The following is an 18,520-nucleotide window of genomic DNA, read 5'->3' as shown; positions in this document are numbered from 1 at the left end:
AGAAAGGAGATGTAATTCCCCCGAATACCATATGAAGGATGGGTGTGGGCATTCGCCTACCTCAAACGCTACCTTCTATGAGTACCGGGGAAGGACCAAGTTCCACCCAAGTGGAGCCATCTACACCACAAGGCCAAGCTTCTTCCGTTGATCTAACAAATGCAAGCCAACCTCTACAACAACCTCAAGTTCAACCTCAACCTCACGATCAACCTCGACATCTACAACAACAATCAAGTCCAAGTTCACCTCAACAAGCTCAAGAACAACATACACCGCAAGCTCGTCTACTTCAACACCCAACATCAAATGACCAAGGTCAAGCTTCAAGTTCTTCTCCGAGTGGTTCGGGGATAATCTTCATGAACAATGATACTCCCTATTCCCCCGAGCCGTCCGGATCTCATGACAAGGTTGCCTCTTTCAACAACAATGGAGGTCAAGGCGAGGACCTAAACCGTGATGAAGGCCAAGAGGACTCTCAAGAACCATCTCCTCAAGCCGACACTCGCCGTGAAGATCCTACTACAAGACACTTGCGTCTCAAGTCTCATTCCTTGCAAAACATCATTGGTGATCTAAAGAGAAATGTCACCACTCGGAGGCAACTTGCAAACTTTTGTGCGCACCATGACTTTGTCTCTAGAGTGGAACCACTCAAAGTTGATGATGCTCTCAAAGATCCCGATTGGATGAATGCAATGCAAGAGGAACTCAACAACTTCAAGAGGAATGATGTATGGACTCTCATGAAGCGACCCGATCATTGCCGCAATGTTATCGGCACCAAGTGGATCTTCAAGAACAAGCAAGATGAAAGTGGCACGGTCATCCGCAACAAAGCAAGATTGGTGGCACAAGGCTATTCTCAAGTCGAAGGCGTGGACTTTGGTGAAACCTTTGCACCCGTTGCAAGGCTCGAGTCCATCCGTATCCTTTTGGCCTTTGCCTCACATCATGGCTTTAAGTTGCAACAAATGGATGTTAAGAGTGCTTTTCTTAATGGTCCTCTACATGAGGAAGTATATGTGAAGCAACCCCCGGGTTTCGAGGACCCCCATTTCCCGGACCATGTCTTCAAGCTCAAAAAGGCCCTATATGGTCTCAAACAAGCTCCTAGAGCTTGGTATGAGCATCTCAAGGAGTGGCTTGAAGACCGTGGTTTCCAAGTGGGGAAAATCGATCCCACTCTTTTACTAAGAAGGTCAATGGGGAGCTTTTCGTATGCCAACTCTATGTAGATGACATCATATTTGGCTCTACTAACACAAAATTCAACGATGAGTTTGCTATGTTGATGACAAATAGGTTTGAGATGTCAATGATGGGTGAACTCAAGTACTTCCTCGGGTTCGAGATCAAGCAAATGCGACAAGGCACCTTCATCAATCAAGCAAAGTACCTCCAAGACATGCTCAAGCGCTTTGATATGAAGGACGCCAAGGGGATCGGAACTCCGATGCAACTCAAGTGTCAACTCACTCTTGACGAAGGCGGCAAGGCGGTGGATACCAAGCTCTATCATTCGATGATAGGTTTGCTTCTCTACCTTTGTGCCTCTCGCCTGGATATCATGTTGAGCGTTGGTATGTGTTCACGGTTTCAAGCAAGTCCGAAGGAAAGCCACCTTGTGGCGGTCAAGAGGATCTTTCGATATTTAGTTGATACCCCACACTTCGGACTATGGTACCCAAGGGACACGGACTTTGCATTGGTGGGTTTCACCGACTCCGATTGGGTGGGCGACAAGATTGATAGGAAGTCTACCTCCGGAGCATGTCACTTTCTTGGAAGATCTTTGGTGTGTTGGTCCTCGAAGAAGCAAAATTGTGTCTCCGTCTCCACCGCGGAAGCCGAGTATATTGCCGCGGCGAGTAGTTGTGCTCAAATCTTATGGATGAGGCAAACCTTGCGGGATTATGGACTCGAGTATAGCAAGGTGCCTCTTTTGTGTGACAATGAGAGCGCAATCAAGATCGCCTACAATCCGGTTCTTTATGGCAAGACGAAGCACATCGAGATACGGAACCACTTCATCCGGGACCACATTGCTCGCGGAGATATTGTACTATCCTATATTGGCACCAAGGAGCAATTGGCGGACATCTTTACGAAGCCCTTGGATGAGAAGCGCTTTATTGAGTTGAGGCATGAGCTAAATATCATTGATCCGTCGAACTTTTCTTGACCGTCGTGCGCACATACCAATCTTACCATCATATCTAGATGAAAGGCACGCATGGACATAGGGGGAGTGCGGTTTAAATCCATTGAGCTATCACTCCCCCCATAATGCATAAAGAAATCCAAAACATTTGCTATTTATCAATTAAGTGACTTATGAGCTTGATACGTCTCCGACGTATCGATAATTTCTTATGTTCCATGCCACATTATTGATGATATCTACATGTTTTATGCACACTTCATGTCATATTTATGCATTTTCTGGAACTAACCTATTAACAAGATGCCGAAGTGCCGATTCTTTGTTTCTGCTGTTTTTGGTTTCAGAAATCCTACTAAGGAAATATTCTCGGAATTGGACGAAATCAACGCCCAGGGTCCTATTTTGCCACGAAGCTTCCAGAAGACCGAAGAGTCAACGGAGTGGGGCCACGAGGTGGCCAGGAGGGCAGGCGGCGCGGCCCCACCCTTGGCCGCGCCGCCCTGTCTCCTGGGCCCCTCGCGTCGCTCCCTGACCTACCCTTCCGCCTACTTAAAGCCTTCGTCGCTAAACCCCCAGTACCGAGAGCCACGATACGGAAAACCTTCCAGAGACGCCGCCGCCGCCAATCCCATCTCGGGGGATTCAGGAGATCGCCTCCGGCACCCTGCCGGAGAGGGGATTCATCTCCCGGGGGACTCTACGCCGCCATGGTCGCCTCCGAAGTGATGTGTGAGTAGTCTACCCCTGGACTATGGGTCCATAGCAGTAGCTAGATGGTTGTCTTCTCCTCATTGTGCTTAATTGTTGGGTCTTGTGAGCTGCCGAACATGATCAAGATCATCTATCTGTAATTCTATATGTTGTGTTTGTTGGGATCCAATGAATAGAGAATACCATGTTATGTTGATTATCAATTTATATCTATGTGTTGTTTATGATCTTGCATGCTCTCCGTTATTAGTAGAGGCTCTGGCCAAGTTTTTACTCTTAACTCCAAGAGGGAGTATTTATGCTCGATAGTGGGTTCATGTCTCCGTGAATCTGGGGAAGTGACAGAAATCTCTAAGATTATGGATGTGCTGTTGCCACTAGGGATAAAACATGGGTGCTATGTTCGAGGATGTAGTTACTGATTACATTACGCGCAATACTTAATGCAATTGTCTGTTGTTAGCAACTTAATACTGGAGGGGGTTTGGATGATAACCTGAAGGTGGACTTTTTAGGCATAGATGCATGCTGGATAGCGGTCTATGTACTTTGTCGTAATGCCCAATTAAATCTCACTATACTCATCATAATATGTATGTGCATGGTCATGCCCTCTTTATTTGTCAATTGCCCAACTGTAATTTGTTCACCCAACATGCTTATTCTTATGGGAGAGACACCTCTAGTGAACTGTGGACCCCGGTCCAATTCTCTATACTGAAATACAATCTACTGCAATAATGTTCTACTGTTTTCTGCAAACAATCATCTTCCACACTATACATCTAATCCTTTGTTACAGCAAGCCGGTGAGATTGACAACCTCGCTGTTTCGTTGGGGCAAAGTACTTGGTTTGTGTTGTGCAGGTTCCACGTTGGCGCCGGAATCCCTGGTGTTGCTCCACACTACATCTCGCCGCCATCAACCTTCAACGTGCTTCTTGACTCCTACTGGTTCAATAAACCTTGGTTTCTACTGAGGGAAACTTGCCGCTGTGCGCATCACACCTTCCTCTTGGGGTTCCCAACGGACGCGTGTCGAACGAAAAGACAATACGTCAACCACGCGCATCAAGCAAATTTCTGGCGCCGTTGCCGGGGAGATCAAGACACGCTGCAAGGGGAGTCTCCACATCCCAATCTCTTTACTTTGTTTTTGTCTTGCTTAGTTTTATTTACTACTTTGTTTGCTACACTAAATAAAAATACAAAAAAATTAGTTGTTAGTTTTACTTTATTTGCTATCTTGTTTTCTATATCAAAAACACAAAAAAATTAGTTACTTATATTTGCTTTACTTGTTTCAACATGTTTCCTTTTGATTTTACCATAAAAAACATGCCGGTAGGGCGCGGGTCTATAATTGGGAGAAATAATATAGAAGAATTTTTCAACCATGTTAGTACCATTGATGATTTTGAAGATAGACACTTGGTAGACCTTGCTCCTACTTATGAAATTGCCGCTGCTGCTTTAGTTCGTATGATGGAAACTAAATTTGTTAATCTCAATCCTATAATCCAACACATGTTTCTTACACTCGGTGATATGGAAGAAGGGGAAAAGAAAGATTTTATTCTAGAAACCCTTCTTAGAGAATTTGGTGGTATAGCAAGAGAGGCTAGAAAGGTCTTTGGTAAATATAATATGCTTGGTTCTTATACCAATTTTGTTAGTCTCCTTGAAAAAATGGACATGGAGAGAATAAGGTACACTAATAATATTAATGATGGTGGGGAGATCAAAGCACCAATACCATGTAAGCTCCTAGCAATGCATGAAGCACTAGAAAATAACTATGCTTGGCTTGTTCCTGAAAATTTGTTTGATGAGAGTAGCAAGCCCAAGACTAATGAAAAGGGAGACGCTAAAACTTATGTATCCAATATACTATGCATGGTTGAGAAAACTCCAAACCCCGCTGTAGATGCACCATCTTTCGATAATACTTGATACACACTTTCTGCGCCTAGCTGAAAGGCGTTAAAGAAAAGCGCTTATGGGAGACAACCCATGTTTTTACTACAGTACCTTTATTTTTATTTTGTGTCTTGGAAGTTGTTTACTACTGTAGCAACCTCTCCTTATCTTAGTTTAGTGTTTTGTTGTGCCAAGTAAAGTCGTTGATAGTAAGGTTCATACTAGATTTGGATTACTGCGCAGAAACAGATTTCTTTGCTGTCACGAATCTGGGCAAAATTCTCTGTAGGTAACTCAGAAAATTATGCCAATTTACGTGAGTGATTCTCAGATATGTACGCAACTTTCATTCAATTTGAGCATTTTCATTTGAGCAAGTCTGGTGCCTCAATAAAATTCGTCAATACGAACTGTTCTGTTTTTGACAGATTCTGCCTTTTATTTCGCATTGCCTGTTTTGTTATGTTCGATGGATATTTCGATTCCATTGACTTTCAGTGGCTTTGTGCAATGTTCAGAAGTGTTAAGAATGATTATGTCACCTCTGAACATGTATATTTTGATTGTGCACTAACTCTCTAATGAGTTGTTCTAAGTTTGGTGTGGAGGAAGTTTTCAAGGATCAAGAGAGGGAGATGATACAACATGATCAAGGAGAGTGAAAGCTCTAATTTTGGGGATGCCCCGGTGGTTCACCCCTGCATATATCAAGAAGACTCAAGCGTCTAAGCTTGGGGATGCCCAAGGCATCCCCTTCTTCATCGACAACATTATCAGGTTCCTCCCCTGAAACTATATTTTTATTCCATCACATCTTATGTGCTTTGCTTGGAGCGTCGGTTTGTTTTTGTTTTTTGTTTTGTTTGAATAAAATGGATCCTAGCATTCATTGTGTGGGAGAGAGACACGCTCCGCTGTTGCATCAAGAGGGAGTATTTATGCTCGATAGTGGGTTCATGTCTCCGTGAATCTGGGGAAGTGACAGAAATCTCTAAGATTATGGATGTGCTGTTGCCACTAGGGATAAAACATTGGTGCTATGTTCGAGGATATAGTCACTGATTACATTACGCGCAATACTTAATGCAATTGTCTGTTGTTAGCAACTTAATACTGGAGGGGTTTGGATGATAACCTGAAGGTGGACTTTTTAGGCATAGATGCATGCTGGATAGCGGTCTATGTACTTTGTCGTAATGCCCAATTAAATCTCACTATACTCATCATAATATGTATGTGCATGGTCATGCCCTCTTTATTTGTCAATTGCCCAACTGTAATTTGTTCACCCAACATGCTTATTCTTATGGGAGAGACACCTCTAGTGAACTGTGGACCTCGGTCCAATTCTCTATACTAAAATACAATCTACTGCAATACTGTTCTACTGTTTTCTGCAAACAATCATCTTCCACACTATACATCTAATCCTTTGTTACAGCAAGCCGGTGAGATTGACAACCTCGCTGTTTCGTTGGGGCAAAGTACTTGGTTTGTGTTGTGCAGGTTCCACGTTGGCGCCGGAATCCCTGGTGTTGCGCCGCACTACATCTCGCCGCCATCAACCTTCAACGTGCTTCTTGACTCCTACTGGTTCGATAAACCTTGGTTTCTACTGAGGGAAACTTGCCGCTGTGCGCATCACACCTTCCTCTTGGGGTTCCCAACGGACGCGTGTCGAACGAAAAGACAATACGTCAACCACGCGCATCAGAGCTTCATGTTGAGTTGTAGTCCGTGAGTCCTAGATACATCTACGCGACCTCACAACTACTATACTCTTACACGGTGGCTTCGGCCACCAACACCCCCTCCTTGAGGGTTTTTCGGTTCTTCATGACCTTGTTTTGTCTTTCTTCTTTGCTTTCTTCTTCTTGTTTTTGAGAACCTCCTTCAAGCTTGTTTGCTCGTGATTTTTGCAAGATTGGTTGTATGTTCTTTTTCTCCATCTCTCTAGTTACCCTCCTTTTTGGTGTTCTGATACCAAAGGGGGAGAAGTTCCTAGGTAGATGGAGACCTTCGTTGGTTGTAGCCGTTTGGTCCTAGTTGCTTATCTTGTCTTATGGCTACATCAACAACCCTATGGAGGCATCCTATTGTGAGTTTGGGTATTCTCAAGGCTATGGTATGATAACTTCACCCAAATCTCCGTATATGATCTCATGTTGCCCCCATATTGTGCATATGCCTCTTGAACATGTCATCTATCTATGTTTCATATGTGCTTGGTTTGTAAAAACTAGGGGGAGTAATGTCTCTACAACATGTGTATTTGTATTCAAAGACATATTCATGATATGCACATGTGTAGGGGGAGCTCCGTCTAGTTTTTGCAAATCTAATGTTCTCATCATAATATCATATGTTATTGTCAACTCTTGTGTTGTCATCAAACACCAAAAAGGGGAGATTGTAAGAGCAAAATTCACACCCCAAGTTTTGTGTGTTTGATGACAACACTTGAGTAATCTCACCGTGTTCCTTGAGTATCATTGTTAGATTTGCAAGTACATGGTGACCTCGCCGGACGCGTCAAGATCAGAAGACTGAAGCATAGTTGATAGGTTTTCCGATTTTGCGTGCGTTTAGCGAGGTAACAAAGTTGGAGAGAAAAAGGGAAGAAAACCAGTTTTAGCCAGGCCGGTACTACCGGTACCTGTAGCGGTAGTACCGCTACCCCTATAGGTACCGCCCACGGTACCGCTCTGAGTTCTGAGCTGAAATTGACCCACAGAACGTCTTGCGGTACCCCTGCAGTACCTGGGGCGGTAGTACCGCTCACGAGCGGTAGTACCGCTCACGGTACCGCTCGAGGTACCGTAACGCGTTACGACAGTACCGCCCCGGTACCGCTCTGGTACCGCTTCGAGTCCAGTAAGGTCTGGACCCTATTGCGGTACCACGAGCGGTACCTCGTGCGGTAGTACCGCTCTGTGTCCTTTGACCAGATCTGGTTCGATTTTGAACTCAGAGCGGTAGTACCGCTTACCCCAAAGCGGTAGTACCGCTTAGGCCAAAACTGGGTATAACGGTTGGATTTGGAGGAGCCTATTTAAGGGCCCCTTCTTCCCCACCCGATTTTATCTCTTCCCCTTCTCTCTCCTCCATTGTTGCTGAGCTTAATCCTTGAGGATCTCCTTCCCCCTCCAACCAATCTTGCCCTAATTTTGAGGATAGGTGGAGGAGACCCCGATCTATAGTTCTACCAAGAGAGATTTCACAAATACTAGCTATTCCTTAGTGGATCTTGGTGGTAGGGTTCCTTTGGTGGATCTTGGAGAAGAGTTCCTTTGGTGGAGCATTGGGGAGTTCCTTTGGTGGAGCCTTGGAGAGTTTCTTGGTGGAGCCTTGGAGAGTTTCTTGGTGGAGCATTGGAAGAGTTCCTATGGTGGAGCATTGGTGATGGGTTCCTATGGTGGAGCATTGGAGATGTGCAGCTATGGAGGCTAGCTTGGTGATGTACTAGCTCCATAGGGTGTTGGGAGCATCCTTGTGTGTGTGGAGCTCGCCCCAACCTTGTGAAGGAATCACCGCCTCGACCGGTGCCTTAGTGGAAGAGGGAGAGCACCTCCGTGGAGCTCTCTCAAGGAAGAGGGTGAGGCCTTCCTTCGTGGTGTGGCCGCCTAGTCTCTTGTGTGAGACTAGCACCTCCTCAACGCAGGCGTACCTCCTTTAGTCGAGGGAACTGCGAGAAACAAACCTCGACTCGCCTCGCGCCCCCCGGTTGTCTCGCTCCTTACTTTGTTTATCTTGTTGATTCCTTTACTTGTTGCACATGCTCTAGCTTCATTGTAGGATCACCCCCATTGCTAAAAGTCACACCTTTACCTTCTGTTGCATAAAAATTGAAAAAGACTAAAAATTGCCGTAGCGCCATTCACCCCCCCTCTTGTTCGCTATGATCCGTTCACACACCTCACTTCATCTCCTCCACTCTCCATTTCCACTCCTCTCAACGCCGTGACTTCGTCTAGCAGCAGTTCGAGCGACAGAATGGAGGGTGATATGATCGATGCATTCCAGGCGGAGTATGAGGAGGAGATGCTCAACGAGGAGGCGGAGCCAAGACGGTCGCGACGCCACCGAGAGTTCATCAGGCGTGATCGTCTGGGTGCCCACGATCGGCTCTTCGAGGACTACTTCGCCGACGACTGCAATTATCCTCCGAGCTTCTTTTGGCGAAGGTATCGGATGAGGCGATCCCTTTTTCTGCGCATTGTGGATAGATTGGGTGAATACTCTCCGTATTTCACCCAAAGAGTTGATGCTCTCAACCGTGCTAGTTTTTCTCCCCTACAAAAGTGTACTGCGGCTTTGCGTCTGTTAGCTTATGGAGCTGCTGCAGATACGATAGATGAGTGGCTTAAGTTAGCTAGACAAACTTCATCAGATTGTCTAGATAGATTCTGTGAAGGCATCATTGACTGTTACGGGGAGACGTTTTGTCGTCGACCAAATGTCGAGGATACTCAGCGTCTGTTAGCGAAAGCCGAGGAGCGTGGCTTTCCGGGCATGTTAGGGAGCATCGATTGCATGCATTGGCAGTGGAGGAACTGCCCAGTGGCTCATGCTGGTCAATTCACAAGGGGTGACATCAAACACCCTACCATAATCTTAGAAGCCGTTGCGTCGTATGATCGTTGGATCTGGCATGCCTTTTTTGGAGTGGCCGGGTCCAACAACGACATCAATGTACTCAACCAGTCGCCGTTGTTCACTGATGTGCTTAGGGGAGAAGCACCCGTAGTGAACTTCACGGTGAATGGACACGAGTACAACTATGGTTACTACCTTGCCGACGGCATCTACACCTCCTGGCCGGTGTTCATGAAAGGTGTTACTCTTCCACAAAGTGAAAAGCATCGACTGTTCACTGCTGCTCAATCAGCTTGGCGCAAAGATGTCGAGTGTGCCTTTGGAGTGCTGAAGGCTAGGTTCAACATTCTAGCAGTTCCGGGACGCTCCTACTCGAGGCGTACTCTTGGGTTGATCATGCGTCCATGTGTCATTCTGCACAACATGATCATCGACGATGAGCGTGGTACAAATTTGGAGAACATCTATGAGACAGTTGATTCCAATGTCGGCCCTGCAATACACAACCATGCACCACCAAGCCTAGCAGCCAGGATTTAGATGGACAACGAAATGAGGGACTCGCCGATGTATACACAGCTCCAGCATGATTTGATTGAGCATGTGTGGGCTAATGCCTAGATTATGTAATTTTTTCAAATTTTTATGTAATCTTTTCAAATTTTTACGTAATTTTTTTATGATGTAATCGGTAACAATTTTAATTCAATAAAATAATTTCCTTGCATTATTTTTAATGTTGTATAATCTGAAAAAGAAATGTTGATGTCGAGGGGAGAGAAAAGCTGATGTGGAGGAGAGAGAAATGAGAGCTGGCACTATAGCCCGTGCACTGGCACCGTGGGGTGAGAGTGGAGTGAGAGTGGGGTGAGAGTGAGAAAAAAAGCTGACGTGGCAGGCTATAGTGGTGTGGTGCATTGGCACCAGCCTAATGGAACTTTTGCGAGGAGAATAGCAAAATCCTGTCAGAAGATTGACATGCGTACCATGTACATTGACCATTAAGTGTTTGGTGTGTTATTTTGGAGATAATTCAGCACTATGCTTCTTCATACAACCTAGTACTACATTTGTATTAGTTTATTTGGATGTCAAACTTTTCTATCTTTAACCAAGTTATAACAAAAAAACATTTATAATACTTGATCAATGTCACTAGGTTCTCCAGATAATGTCATAATGCTAAAATGGAAAGTTAGAAACACTTGGATGGGGGTGGTGGTGTAGTGGAACATTTTTCGGGGAAACAAAAATTATGGATGTTTCGGCTCTTATCATTGAACTTGGATATAAACAGCTTGGATTACATGATAGATTAGATGAAAATGGTGCAAAACAATGTGGAGAAGTATTGTTTGATGGAAGGCACTATTAAAGTTGACTACATGTTTCAACCATGAGAGAAAAGTGCTAAATGTACATCAATACCAATGCATTTTTGGGTACTTGATCGATGATCCGACTTTATTGCACATAAAAACATGTGTGTACCATGTAGGCTATGTTCTCCACATTTTTGGTACAATGCAAACATGACATATATGACACCACCTTCCTAAATAAATTATGTTCAAGCTAGCAATCAAACTTGTATAATTTTTTACTCATAATAAAAAATACTTACTCCTTTTTACTGCATATTCACACTAGACATATTGATTTCAACATTTGAAGGGACCGAGTGTATTATTGCATACATTAGTTCATTATATTTGGTTGTGCTAGTTTTCATTCATGGGGTAGATCTAGAAACACGGTATGAATTGCAAGAGATAGCACGATATTGTCCTATTTCATGTTTTTTGTTTGTTTGTTGGGGATTGATGCTAGAAGACCATGCACCGAAAAGTACATAAATTCTACCTTAAGAGAGAATTCCATGTGTGGCGCATGATACATGTTGAAGTTGACTGTATAGGCTCTTGAAAGATATGTTTGGACTTCCCTTGGTGTGTCGCCTGGAAAGGAAGTTATCCTCCAGCTCTAGTTTTTTATCCCAAGGAGCACGTTTGCAGCTGATTAATTCTGCTTTGGCTTCTATGCAATTGCACTTTCCGTGTTCTTCGCAATTGCCTATTGGGTTGACTAATCAGTTGGGCAAAATTTTGAGATAGTGTTTGTGGAGAGATAAGGATGGTATGCCTAAACAATCTTTGGCTGCATGGGAATTGGTATGTAAGCCTAAATTGAAAGGAGGACTAGGTATTGTTAACTTTCAAAAGCAGAATGCAGCCTTACTGATTAAATTTTTGGATAAGTTCTATAATAAGAAGGCATTACCTTGGGTTGATCTAATATGGTTTGCACATTATCAAGGGAAGGTGCCTCATGCGGAGAAATTGTGTGGATCTCTTTGGTGGAGAGATGTCATGAAACATGTTGACAATTTTAGAGGAGTGGCAGCTGTAATTCATGGCAAAGGAGATACTTTATTGTTTTGGTCAGATAATTGGAGGGTTAATGGTTCATCTTTACCTTTGAGTCATAGATACCCCAGGCTGTGCTCTGTTCCCTAGTGCTTCTTTAGTGGAGATGTATCATGAAGAGGATTTGGATTCAATGTTTTATTGGCCATTGTCTATTCAAGCTTACCAGGAATTGGGGGATATCAAGAAAATTATACAGGACAATCCTTTAACACAGGGGAATGATCAGTGGGTCTATATTTGGGGTGAACATTATGCTTCTGCCAGTTTCTATAAGCATATCCATGACTATATACAAGTGCCTAGTGTGTATAAATGGCTCTGGAAATCATGTTGCATCATGAAGCATAAAGTGTTTGCTTGGCTGCTACTATCGGACAGACTGAATACATGTGATCTGTTAAAGAGAAGACATTGGCATGTAACTGAGGATGAGCATTGTGTACTCTGTCTAGGAAGAAATTATGAAGAGCGCATACATTTGTTTTTTGAATGTAACTTCAGTACGAGAATTTGGAATTATCTACAGATTGAGTGGACTGGTAGTGAGGACATGCAGCAGGTTCTGACAGGAGCAAGGAAGAGTTTTGCTAAGACTTTTTTCATGGAAGGCTCATCCTGGCATGTTGGAATATTTGGTTACTCAGGAATAGAAAGATCTTTAGTGCTGAGGTATGCTCTTTCACTAGGTGGAAGGGGAAGTATATTCATGACATTTCTTTGCTGCAATATAGGATCAAAGGAAATATAAGAATAGGTTGATTGCCTGGATTAGGTCTCTGCCTTAGAGCCTGTATCCCCCTCTGTACATATTTTGTTTTTCTTGTTTTTCTTTGCCTTTGGGCTTTTGTACATAACTTTGTTTAATTTGGGGTAATAAATTGGGCCTGTTGCCTCACAGTCTTCGGTAAAAAAAAATTTGTGATCCTCTATAAAACATTGCCATGATTTCTACACTTAATATGACTAAATAAAAAATATCAATATAAGAATAATGAAAAAGTTCCAATATCTTGGGTGGTGATTAATTGTTTTGAGAGTTTATCCTTAGAGATACTTAACCCCATAGATTTAATGATAAACTTGATAGCACTCTCTAAAGGATTTGTTTGAAGAAACCAATGTTTAGCGGTAATTGAGATGCATGCCAAAATCTGACATGTTGATTAAAGTATGATATAGCTTTATGCGTGTCTCCAACACCATCGCACTCCATGGTCGCTAACGACTCCTCCGGCCTACAAACGATCTTTCATGGAGGAACCTCCCGGATTTTGGCTATTGAGTTGATAAACACTTGTAGCAACAATGTTATAGTGGGTAAAATTTGGCATCATAGGTCCGCGTTATAAGAGAAGTTGAGGTACTCTAATGGGCGACTTTGAGAAATCAATATGCTACGAGTACCCATCCTTGTCTGCACAGTCTGATCAAACTAACTAAGTTAATTTTGGCATGTTCTCGTTACTAAAGAATTAAATTTTTTAGAAATAAAAGAATAGAAATAAGTGTTTATAATCCTTGACCTATTGATATGGGTGATCTAGTGTTATGCTTCTTTTAACATGATCTCTCACTCTTGTATATTTCTTTTACCTACCAAAAGTGAGAATACAAAATATAATGAAAAATACAATATAGGAGGATCACAAGTTTTCTTGCAAGTTAGTTTTACTTTTAAGGGGTATAGAAGTTTTGATCAATCTCTAAGTGGTTTTGGAATCACATTACTGAGCTTATGTTTCCTTGTATGATTAGATTCTATATTACTTTGAGCATGCAGCAAAAATAAGGATACAAAGGACTGATCTAAAAAAAATAAGCTAGACGATAGCTTGAAGTTGTTATAGACTTTCTTGCTCGAGGGTGATCAAGGTCTAAGCTTTGGGATGTTGATGAGTACATTTTTCAACATATGTTAGTCATGTAAAATGTGCTACTTTCCACTCATATAATCCTCCATCTAGTTCTAAGTATGCCATTTATGCATGATTACGAGTTCTCTTTCATTTTCAATGAATATTGAAAAATATTAGTTTTATTAGGATTTTATTACTTTTACTTGTCTTTTCTATGTGTGTAGGTTCAAGGTGCAATTACGGATAAAGCAAGGCAAGGGGAACAAAAGATGAAGTAGCTGCAGCCACCAGACTTAATCATTTGGTGGTTGGAAGAAGTGATTTTTTCCATAATCACAAAATAAAAATCCAAGACAATGGTGGTGTATCCTTTGTCCATACGAGCTCAACAAGCTGAAGAACACAAAAATCAGAGTCCGCATTAAGAAATGACGGTCATTTTACTGCGGACATCTCCAAGTTTAATGAGCATCCATACGTGTAGATTCTGCCTGTATGGGAGGTCGTACCGCGGCTTCCAGGTCACGAAAGCCCGCAGAAAATAGGCATTTCTTCACCATTTTGGCCCCACTCGTCTCTAGAGTTTTCCTAAGCCATATGGATTGTATTGGGAGTTCTTAGGGATACCCTTGGGATATTTTGGGGAGCCAAGGGAGAAGGACATACTCATCCATGCCAACACGGCAGAGCCCTGCTGCTCCCCCGCCTCCATAGTCGTAGCCACGAAGGTCTCTGTTGAATATATAAGCAAATATCCATATACAATAATCCATACAAGTAATTGATAAATCATGACTATGAAAATAACAAATAAACTAATTGTGCAGACTAGTAAGGTAGATGAACAGATTATATCTAAACAAGATAAACCAATTGCATCTACCACAAAAACTAGAAGAATAAACTCTAACAAAAACTGAAAGAGAAATGACAAGAGCACACACTTCGCAGCAGCGTCGTTGTCGCTCATGTTGAGGTTGTCGAAGAAGTCGCTGAGGTCCGGGAAGAAGTTGTTGGTGTGGAATAACTCGTCGTTCGATGACGACGTCGTGATGCCAGTAGTCGCGCCGGAGCGAGAGTTTTCCTAAGACATATGGATTGTATTGGGAGTTCTTAGGGATACCCTTGGGCTATTTTGGGGAGCCAAGGGAGAAGGACATACTCATCCATGCCAACACGGTGGAGCCCTGCTGCTCCCCAGCCTCCATAGTCGTAGCCACGAAGGTCTCTGTTGAATATATAAGCAAATATCCATATAAAATAATCCGTACAAGTAATTGATAAATCATGACTATGAAAATAACAAATAAACTAATTGTGCAGACTAGTAAGGTAGATGAACAGATTACATCTAAACAAGATAAACCGATTGCATCTACCACAAAAACTAGAAGAATAAACTCTAACAAAAACTGAAAGAGAAATGACAAGATCACACACTTCGCAGCAGCGTCGTTGTCGCTCATGTTGAGGTTGTCGAAGAAGTCGCTGAGGTCCGGGAAGAAGTTGTTGGTGTGGAATAACTCGTCGTCCGATGACGACGTCGTGATGCCAGTAGTCGCACCGGAGCGCTCCTCAAAACCCTGATTGTCCCTCACCCGTACAGGTTCACGAGAGGCCGGGCTCCGGAGGCCTACTGTCCCGGAAGTCAGTGCACGCCGACGGACGGGATGAGGAAGACGAAGGCGGTGGCGCAATGAACTGGAAACAGGTAGTCGCGTATGTGTCTAGTCATCGCAGCTAGGGTTGTGTAGGGTCTTATGTAGTGCGGTTCGGGAAGGTCGTGGGACGCAACCCACGTCCGAGTCGGCACAGCCACGATCCAGAATAACTGGAAGGAAAAACGGCTGAGTAACGCGTCCGTTGATGACTCAAAATTGATTACACAATTAATTTCCCAAACAGCAAAAAGATAAGCTCGACTCGGCGAGATTCCCGCAACCCACGGCGCGTCGTGTCGAGGCGAGGCGAGACGAGGCGGGCGGCGGAGGAGGAGGAGTGCGCGAGGGCTCTCTCTCTTCTCACTCACTTACTAGAACTAGCACAACCCACCTTATATACCACTCCAACCCTCTCCCAACTAGCAATGTGGGACTAAACTTTAGCCCCCACTAGTGATGCCACTGATTTTTGGAACGGGCCATGTGAGTTTTAGAATTTGATAATGGGCCATGGGCCAAAGGCCAAATGCCCAAAAATTCCAGCAATCCCCCACAAACTCTCATTGGCACATCTCATCAATAATTTTCTAGAACATTGTTTTATATACCTGTATGTCGTGGAGACTTTTAAGTTGAACTTCCACTTAAAGCTTCATATCACACTAGATTGCAACTTGGATAGTGGACTATGCCTTGAACTACAAGTTTTGTGCGCACTAGCTTCATACAAAGCCTAGACCGATACTAGGCTGCCGCGAGACTTCCTCGCGGTTTGGAGCTTATACGTCATACTCCAGGGCCTTTCATGAGTTTACTAGAGAGCACCCAACTCTCATAGATTGTGACGTTTAACAATCAGACTCATATAGGTGTGTTCTTCAAAAGATGTTCTGCAGGACAACATCTTTGCTAAAATAAGCCACTTAGAACACATTAAGATAATTATCAACCTGCCATGCAGATTAGGAGATTATTGTATCTTACGGAGTGGTAAAATTGCTATAGGGATATATACTCTCCTCCCAGCTGACCAACAGCTTGTCTCCCAGCTCTAATTCACGGGATCTCCGACCACATAGAGTGGGTTACCACCGTGGGCAGCTCATAGTGTGGGTCTCATACCCATCTGCCTCGATGCATTTTCTATCACATTTCATGATAGTCCCTTTGTGAAGGGGTCTGCCAGGTTTCTAGACGCATGGATATAAGCCAACGCTATAACTCCGGAGTTTCTCATTTTCCTGACAGTTTTCAGTCTCCTCTTCACATGCCTTGATGATTTCATATTATCCTTAGAACTGTTTACTTTGATGATCACAGTTTTATTATCACAGTTCATAGGAATAGCGGGTATTGGTTTCTCAACCACAGGTAAGTCCATCAAGAGCTCACGAAGCCACTCTGCTTCAACAGTAGTTGTGTCTAATGCTGTGAGTTCTGCTTCCATAGTTGACCTCGTAATGATGGTCTGCTTGCAAGACTTCCAGGAAATAGCGCCACCTCTAAGTGTAAACAAATAACCACTTGTGGCCTTAGTCTCATCAGCATCAGATATCCAATTTGCATCACTATAACCCTCAAGTACCCTAGGATACCCAGTATAGTGAATGCCATAACTCACAGTGCCTTTCAAATAGTGCAAAACTCTCTCAAGAGCATGCCAATTAACATCTCCAGGTCTAGACACAAAACAGCTGAGTTTACTTACAGCAAAGAAGATGTCAGGCCTCGTGGCGCTTGCTAAATACATAAGCGAGCCAATGATCTGCGAATATCGCAATTGATCTCTAGCAATTCTTTTATTCTTACGAATTATCACACTAGCATCATAAGGCGTTGGAGAAGATTTACAGTCGCTATACCCGAGGCGACTCAGGATCTTTTCCACATAGTGGGACTGAAGCAATGTAATCCTACCACCGTCATCCTTCAGCAGGTTGATGTTTAAGATCACATCAGCTACTCCCAAGTCCTTCATCTCAAAACAACGAGATATGAACTCCTTGACCTCCTTAATCACAGTAAGGTTGGTCCCAAATATCAATATGTCATCGACATAGAGACAAATAATAACTCCCTCGCCCCCACCATGGCGATAGTATACACACTTTTCAGCTTTGTTTACAACAAAGCCTTAAGCGGTTAAAGTTCTTTCAAACTTCTCATGCCACTGCTTAGGCGCTTGCTTAAGCCCATATATACAAAGACTTCAGTAATTTACACACCTTTCCTTCTTGACCATCTACTACAAATCCATCAGGCTGCTCCATATAAATTTCCTCTTCAAGATATCCATTTAGGAAAGCAGTCTTAACATCCATTTGATGAACGAGAAGACCATGTGAGGCAGCCAAGGATAGTAGCACTCGAATGGTGGTCAATCTGGCAACAGGTGAGTATGTATCAAAGAAATCTTCACCTTCTTTCTGGGTATAACCCTTGGCCACAAGACGTGCCTTGTACCTTTCGATAGTACCATCAGGCCTAAGATTTTTCTTGAACACCCATTTACATCCTATAGGTTTGCGCCCATAAGGACGATCAGTAATTTCCCAAGTTCCATTGGCTAAGATGGAATCCATCTCGCTACGGACAGCTTCCTTCCAGTAGTCAGCATCCAGAGATACATAGGCTTCTGAAATAGAAGTGGGAGTGTCATCCACGAGGTACACAATGAAATCATGTCCAAAGGAATTTGCAGTCCTCTGTCTCTTGCTCCTTTTGGGAGCTTCATTGTCATCCTCCATAGGATTATCAAAGTGTTCTATAGCCATGGTAGGTTCAGGAAATAATTCCTGAGTAGAATAATTGGGCATCTCCTGAACTGATGAGCTAGACGAATCTTTCATAGGAAGATGTACTCAAAGAAAGTCGCATCATTTGACTCCATAATTGTACCAACATGCATGTTGGATACCTCAGATTTTACTATAAAAATCTGTAGCCAATGCTATGAAATGCATATCCCAGAAGAACACAATCCACGGTTTTTAGTCCAAGCTTGCGCTTCTTGGGTATCAGCACATTTACTTTCGTCATACAGCCCCAAGTTCGTAGGTAAGAGAGTTTCAACCTTTTCCTTTCCCATTCCTCAAAAGGGGTAATGATTTTGTTCTTTGTGGGGACACGGTTTAGGACATGACATGCAGTCAATATCGCCTCCCCCCACCATGCCTT

General features: G+C 43.3%; 1 protein-coding gene across 1 annotated transcript; it reads left to right on the top strand.

Moving 5' to 3' along the window:
- Window positions 1-8,794: 8,794 nt before the first annotated feature.
- On the top strand, window positions 8,795-9,937 carry LOC139833510 (protein ALP1-like). Its single transcript, XM_071823806.1, has one exon. It carries the CDS (start codon window positions 8,795-8,797, stop codon window positions 9,935-9,937), a length of 1,143 nt encoding a protein of 380 aa, XP_071679907.1.
- Window positions 9,938-18,520: the final 8,583 nt, after the last annotated feature.

This window comes from Lolium perenne, chromosome 7 (assembly GCF_019359855.2).
Source record: "Lolium perenne isolate Kyuss_39 chromosome 7, Kyuss_2.0, whole genome shotgun sequence".
In the NCBI taxonomy this organism is placed as follows: domain Eukaryota; kingdom Viridiplantae; phylum Streptophyta; class Magnoliopsida; order Poales; family Poaceae; genus Lolium; species Lolium perenne.
The sequence above is the reverse complement of the archived record's forward strand: the minus strand, read 5'-3'. Positions and strand labels throughout refer to the sequence as shown.